Below are 7500 nucleotides of genomic sequence, written 5' to 3' on the forward strand. Positions count from 1 at the left end.
ACAACAACAACTGTTACTTGCACGTTTATTGGGGTCACCATTCACGCCACGGTAGCCCCTGAATGAGGCTGGGGCTGGTCTTCATGTGAGGCTCAGCTGGTTGGCTTTCCAAGTGCACTGTTGACACTGCTGGGCAAAGGTCCAGTGGGACGGTGGTCTGCAAGGCCGGTAAGGTGGGAGAGTGACCCCCCAGGACATGCAGACCCTCATCCTTTCAGGAATGCTGGGCGCTGGCCTTTGCGCTCACAGAGCTCATTTGCTCGGGGCAGTACTGGTGACTGGATCTGAGGACAGTGCCTGCTAGTGCCCAGTCTTGGTCCTGGGGGTGCCAGTCTGAAACTGGGGGCATCCCACTTGGTGGTTTCTCAGGAGGCAGCATCAGCTGGGCCACATGGTCCTATCAGGAGAGTGGACACTGTAATCGTCCAGCCATGCCCCACAGCGCTCTGAGAGCAGTGACACTGGGCTTGATTGTAAACACTTTGGTGTTCACCAAGAACGAGCTCACTGTGGGGAACCGAAGTTTGAACCCACAGCAGAAGCCTCTGCCCAGGAAAGCTGTGTGCTTGGGAAGGGACGAGGCGCTATGAAGGCTCTGAAGCCCCTTGGAAGAGACCAAATGGGGCCCTGGTGGAAGACTCCTCTGTGCTGGCAGAGAGCCCTGGGCCAGGCTGATCTACCCCCACCCTCTCCCTCAGAGCACAGACAACTGGGGGGAGGCAGCACCCCAAGAACAGGCTGGGCCATGGAAAAGGGTAGGGAGACCTTAGGCTGTCTGGGGCTACATGAGTTGGGGCCCACGAGGAGAAGGGCCCCATTTCACCCAGGACCCAGCGCCTTGGGGAAGGAGGAATGGGAGTGGGGCTGGGGGCGGGGGGGGGCTGTTCCAGTCCGCAGAGAAGAGGAGGAAGGAGCCACTGGAGAGGGCGATGTTCTCAGGGGAACCAGCCAGCTCTTCTGGAAGACAGACGGCTACTAGGACGCCTGGCAGGCATGATTAAAGCACCTGAGTGATTAAATGCATGATTAAAAACATGATTAAAGCAAGTGATTGCTAACCAGAAGGTCAAGGGTTCAAACCCACCTGCTGCTCTGCAGGAGATACTGTGATAGTCTGTGGGCAAAGATCCAGCCTTGTAAACCTGCGGGTGCGTGGCTGGAGTCAGTCACCTTGAGGGCAGCGGGTCAGGCCTTTTGGCTTCATTGTTTCTGTGAGCCCTGAGGAGAGACGCTGGCTTGTTTGCCGCGTGTGGGCCTGAGCCGGCGCTCCTGCGGTGTGTACTTCAGCCCGCTAGGAGTTCCTTTTTTTTTTTTTCTTGGAGTGAACGTCAGTTTTCTCTCCAGTAAGGAGACTGACTGGGGAAGGGAAGTGTGGGGACAGTGGGCCCAGCAGGCCTCTGACTCGGTCCTTTCCTGGGGCAGCATCGGGTCCTCGGGACAGTCCCCTGGGGAGTGAGCTTGATGTGCCCTCCACGATGTTGTCACAGAAGGTGTCGACTAGGGAGTGTGTCCTACACCTGGAAGAGGCTGTTCTTGTCCGGATTTAGTTTTGCTGTGTCTTTACAGGACAACATCCTCTTTTGGGTCCAGCGGGGGGTTCTTACTAGACTGGTTTTCATCCCCACTTTGCACCTGGGGGATGGAGTCCAGGTGTCAGCACTGGCTGACGTCCTTCTGCGCCCTAACTCTCTGCTTCCCAGGGAAGTTGTGTCAGGAGAAGGAGAACTGAGCAGGCTTCAGGGACCCAGCCCAAGACCCAGGCCTGCTGCGCTGGGGGTGAAAACTTAGGCAAGCCGAGTGCCTCCCTGTGCCTCAGGTTTTCTGCCCGTGAAATGGGGTGACCACTACTTTACGAGGTTGTTGGAGGTTAGCAAGAGGTGCTTCTGCACCGGGGTGCTGTGGGCAGGTGTGACTGAGGTCAGCTTCCCCAGGACACAGACTCGGGCAGGTCGCAGGAGCCAGGCTGGGAGGAGAAGGCAGGTGAGGAGTGGGAGGCGGTGTCCAGCGCCCTCAGCAGAGGCCTCCAGCACCCCGGGGCCTTGTGCTCCGGAGCTAGGGCTGCTGTGCAGGCGGCGGTGGGGGCAGGGCGCTGGATCCTGGACACAACATGCCCAGGGCATGTGTGACCTTGAACCAGGAAGCTCTCAGAGGGTCTCAGCTTGGGTAGGGGTGAGGGGCTTGCCACAGCCGCCACTACAAGGTGTCAACAGTGTTACAGGAAGATGCAGGATACCTGTGTGCAGACAGTGTCCGACCGCCCATGTGTCCGTGGTCCCTCGTGAAGCTGGGGACAGTGATTCCCAGCAGCACACGAGAAACTGTGTGGCAGTCATTAGCGCTGCTGGTCATCATTGTGAAGACGTTTTGGCATTTCTTTTATTTTTTTTTAATATATTTCTGTTTTTTGGGGGGTTTTGGGGTGTATGTCTCTGTGTGTGTGTGTGTGTACACCGTCAAATCGGATCTGGCTGGTACAGGAGGAGATTGTCCCTCCTTCTCGAGCAGAGCATCTGGTGGATTTGAACCACTCATCTCTGGGATTTCAGTGCAGCTTCTTGCCACTAAGCCACCAGAGCTCCCCTACATTTTGGCATTTCTGTAGGCGACTCTCTCACGTTTTTATGCTCTGGAAGGTGCCCTGCTTTCTAAGACAGGCACTTGACAGACGTTAGGTGTGAGCCGTTCTCAAACTGTCCGTTCACCCACAGATTCCACTGAAAGGTGGGCTTGGGAGTGGAGACTGCAGGGACTGCCTGAGTATGACGAGCTGTCCGCACAGTCTCCACATCGCGGCCCGTCTCACGGAGCCTGTGCTGGACGGTGCTCGGACTGGAGTGTCTTTAGAACAGGAGGGGACAGGTCTCCCTGGTGGCAGGGACCCTGTGGGCCCACCCCCCCCCGGGACCGTAGCACCCCGAGGAGGCCCTGTTCGGGAGGAGGTGGTCCGTGGCCTGACGTCACACCGTCCCCTTCCCTCGCAGGACGACTACAACCACATCCACGGAGGCAAGTGGACCGTGAGCAACCTGCGACTGTACCTGGAGAGCACACGCGGGCGCGAGGTCACCAGCAAGCTGTTCGATGAAATCCACTGGATCATCGTGCAGTCCCTCAAGGCCGTGGCGGTGAGTGCCACATGGAGGGGCGACTGGAGGGGCGCCCAGCAGGAGCGAGGGGAGAGCTGAGTCAGCAGGAGAGGAGGCTCCCAGCCTGCTCCTGAAATGCCCCGGCCCAGCCCTGTGCCCCCTAGTCTTCCAGGGTCCAGATGGCTATGGCCTCAGGCTGTCCCCGGTGCTTGCTGGCCGTGTCCCCTCCACCAGCAGCCTCTCTGGGCTCAGCTGATGTTCTGAGATGCGCCTTCAGCGGCTGCCCGGCTCCCAGCTGCCCTCACTCTGCTATTTTGTTTAGGGCTGGAGGGCCTGCGTCTCCTGTTTGTTTGCAGGTGTGAGGTCTGGCACATTTTCTGATACTAAAACTAGAGACTAAGGTACATCTGATACAGGCCATGGTCTTTGAAATCACTTGTTATGCATCAGAGAGCTGGACAATGACTAGGGAGAATAGAAGGAGAATTGATGCCTTTGAGCTGTGGTGCTGGAGAAGAGTATTGAACGTACCATGGACTGCTAAGAAAATAAACAGGTTCATCCTGGAGAGGGTTAAACTGGGCTGCTCTTTGGAGGCAAGGACTCTGAGGCATCATCTGACATACTTTGGACATGTTTCAAGGAGGGACCAGTCCTTGGAGAGGGACATCATGCTTAGGAGGGTGGAGGGATGTGCAGGAGGGGAAGGCCCTCTATTGGGTGGATTGATTCAGTGACTGGGGTAATCGAAGTGGGTGTGTCGGAGCCAGTGCGGTTGGCAAAGGACAGAGCAGGGTTTAGGGCTGTTGTACATAGGGTTGCTATGAGTTGGAGGTAACTCAACAGCACATAACAACAACAACAAAGTAGGTGCACATCTATTTCTGAGGGAAGGGAGCAAATCACCACCACCTGCCACCTCTGTGTTCCATTGAGGCCCTCTGGGGGTTTCATGTCCCCATGTGGCCTTTCAGCCAAATGGAGGCTCAGCCCACAGAGCCACGAAGGGGATGGTGAGAGTGGCCTGGGCTCACCCTGCCCCTCCTTGGGGAGGGGGGGCTCGAGAATGACCTCCCACCACGGCTTGGTCACATGGTTTCTGTCCTCCCTGTTTCCCTTCTCTCCTCTCTGAGGAAAGTGTGGCCTCCTGCCCGCAGAGGTGGACCCCACGTGGACTGGCCACGCAGGCACGGCCTTTCTGCTGTCCATACGAGCCAGTGACCAGCCAGCAGGGTGGGTGGGCAGGTGGGGGGCGGGCACCACCTGTTCTATTACTAAAGGAGCTGTTGTTGTTGTCATCGTTAAGTAGTGTAAATCAAAGACTACCCATAGAGACCCTGTGAACGAAAGTCTTGAACATGAAACTTTCATCTTTTCTCCAAGTTCATAGAGTTTATTGAGGCAAGCTTTTTTTTGGAAGTGGATGCCACACCTTCTTCCTCAACTGGAGATCCACAAAAAGCAGGCCCAAGGGCCACAGGCCTGAGGGCCCAAAAGCCTTTTTTAGTACAGGCCAGGTCCAATCAGCTTACACCCTATTGTGAACAACAGCCACACCTTAGTCTCAACCCCAAACCAGAAACACACACCTTAGCAGAATTCACTGGTAGAATTCAGAGATGTTCAGAACTGTCACCAAGTCCAGACCCCAAAACGCAGCCAGACCACCCTCTGTACTCCACACATGTGGGGCTAAGGGGCTGTGCCTGGCCCCACATCCCCAGTCAGAAACGTACCATGTTGCTGTTTTAGACAAAGTGTGATGGTTCCTCCTGCGGCGGCTGCTGTGAGACCTTTACAGAGAGCCTTCTCAGTGGGTCACGGAGGCTTCTTCTCTCGTTTGGACACGCTGGCCTGCCCTGAGCCCCCCAGTGACCACTTTGAGATGGTGACTGACTGGTGTTTGAGGAGGAGAGAGGACTCGAGGGCAATAGGGAACTTCACCCTGTGACTTGGGCTGAAAGCGGGGCTCCATGCGCGTGGTTCTGTCTCCGTGGTTCACAGCAGGGCTTTGATGGCAGAAGCCCGTTAAGGTTCTAGCTCGCCCCAGGCACAGCTTCAAATCTCTTCTTCCGTCCCAACCACCTTCGGCCTTTGCAGCCAGGATAGGGCATGAGTGTGGGATCCTGAGCTCAGACGAGACTTCGGGCTGGGTCACCACACCCCAGCTGGTGACTCTGGACAAGTGTTCATCCTTTCTGAGCCACTGGTACCTTGTCTGTGAAGTGGGACAATGCTGCTGATGTCACAGGAGGATCACGTGACAGAGGCTCTGTGGACATTGAGGTCACATCTGGGGAGGATTGAGACTGTCAGCTCTGTCACATACATGTGATTGTGTGACCTCCCCAGCCTGCTTTACCTTCTGCAGTGACTGAGCTCTCTGAGGAGTAGTTGGCTTTTTAATCAAGTCAGCCTGAGTCCTGGCCCACAAGGCTGGCCTTCTCCCGGCCAGCATCTCTGGCCTTCCCTTCTAGCCTCAGTTCCTCAGGCTTCTGCCCTGTTTGATTTCTCAGACTCAGAGGGCCTTTGGGGACTGAGTGACTTGCTTTTTATTCACTTGGCCAATCCTGCTGGGGTGGGGCAGACAGGAGAGTGAGGGCTGCAGTGCTGGGGAAGTGGCTGGGCTCGGGATGAAGTGGGCCCAGGAGCAGGAGGGCAAGCTGAGAGTGGCAGCTGAGGGCAGACTGCCCAGGAGGCTGGAGACAGAGCTGGCTCAGGGAGTGACTAGGAAGGAGCCCTGCTGAGGCCTCCTTAGCCCCTGGCTGCGATGGGCCAGGCTTCACGTGGACGTGTGCTCTCTCCAAATTAAATGGTGACCCAGCCCCACACCTCTTCATACTCTAGGATTCAGGAGAAGGTGGGAGTCATCTCTTAAGCTCCTCGCCTGTGAACAGGTCTGGCTGCAGTGTCTTGAGGGCCTGATGCCTGAGGGGCACTGAAGACTCCCCAGAGAGCGTGCACATCCTGCTTGCTGGGGGTGATGGGATGGGATAAGGGACTGAAGCGGTTTAGTGTCAGACTCTGCCTGACTTCTTAGGGACGGTGCATTGAGACTAGGGCGTCTTTCCTCCACTCCAGTTTTTTGCCAGATGTGGCACTCGGCTTTTCTTCTCGTTGGATAATCCATTGCAGCGGTGTGCAAAGCTCACAGAAATGCTTAGAGGTGGGATCCAGGTCAAGGTCAGGGGCAGGCAGCATGCAGGCAGTCTCCCTTCAGCAGGACAGCCCTCGCGGCCACTGTGCAGACCTCTTCTCTGCGCCTGGGGACAGGCCCCTCTCAGCCCTGCCATCTGTCATTGCCAGCCCTGGCACTGGGCCCCTTTCAGGCCCTTGACCCATGGTACAGCTCTTGGAGGATTCTTATCTCTGCTTCCTCTTTCTTCTTTTTTCCTGGTTCCTTCTGTCTCAGAAACCTCTGTGGATGGCACTCTCACCAGGGCTGTGAACTGACCAATCCCCTCTCAGGAAACTACACTTAATTTACATAGGAGGCTACAACTCACCTCACTTGCATATGACTTTGATCAATCCTTGCAAGGTGCATGCCAATCACAGAAAGAAAACACCATCACACCACAGTTGATTACAGCTTACCAGAAAATCAGTCAGCCTGCATGAAAGTAACACATCCTCTGGGCTAGAAAACTAGCATGGAGGCAGCTCCACAGGGCTTTGGACGGAGAGCTGTCAACTTCTTTTTCCAAAGATCTGAGGCAGAAGCCCACAGGAATGAAGACAGGAGTTGAACACTGACCTCTCCTTGAGGTGGGATGGAGGAGGGCGCAGGAATCTGTGTTGCATGTCCCTGGCAGCCAGGGCTTGGCTTTGTTTCAATACACTTAGAACACAGCGAAGTGGAATTGAGGAAGGAAATTCAGGGTTTCTTAAGTGGATCAGCAGTTTTCTGTGAGGAGAAAGGTCCCTGATTTGATGCTCTGGTCCTTAGGAGCCCCCGAGTGAGTGACGGTCTAGAGCCTAAGAATTGAATGACAGTCTGGAGCCTGTGAGCGAATTGACAATCCAGTGATCGTCCCCGACTACCTGTTAGAGGCAGTACGACATCAGCTCAAGTCCTGAGCCTGGGCCTGGCCCCATGTGGCCGAGGTGGTCACCCTGGGCCTGTGGAGGGGGTCACTGTTGGTTGACAGCTGTGACGAGTGAGGTCTCCGGATGGGTGATTGTTTCCTAAATTCCGTTTGTGAAGTGAGGGAAGCATTCCATCTCTGAGCATTCAGGAAGGAAAGGGAGGCGGCCAGCTGGTCATACTCCTGGAGGTGGGGTCCCTGCGGTGATGCTGTCACCGTGGCCTGGGGCGCATGTGACCCACCGCCGACTCTCTCTGCAGCCAGTGATGAACAATGACAAGCACTGCTTCGAGTGCTACGGCTATGACATCATCATCGACGACCGG

General features: G+C 56.0%; 1 protein-coding gene across 2 annotated transcripts in view; it reads left to right on the forward strand.

Annotated features, from left to right (window-relative positions):
* The window catches only part of TTLL1 (tubulin tyrosine ligase-like family, member 1), a 33922-nt gene that overhangs the window by 17652 nt on the left and 8770 nt on the right, over positions 1 to 7500 (forward strand). The window contains exons 6-7 of one of the 2 annotated variants that reach the window (XM_006890048.1): positions 2982 to 3125; positions 7435 to 7500. The exon at positions 7435 to 7500 is cut by the window's right edge and continues 21 nt beyond it. In XM_006890048.1, the coding sequence (XP_006890110.1) occupies positions 2982 to 3125; positions 7435 to 7500 (210 nt within the window). The remainder of the gene's footprint in view (positions 1 to 2981; positions 3126 to 7434) is intronic. The other variant, XM_006890049.1, reaches the window with a different exon arrangement.

This window comes from Elephantulus edwardii, unplaced genomic scaffold (assembly GCF_000299155.1).
Source record: "Elephantulus edwardii isolate Elephantulus edwardi_28Jun2011 unplaced genomic scaffold, EleEdw1.0 scaffold00086, whole genome shotgun sequence".
NCBI classification, from domain to species: Eukaryota; Metazoa; Chordata; class Mammalia; order Macroscelidea; family Macroscelididae; genus Elephantulus; species Elephantulus edwardii.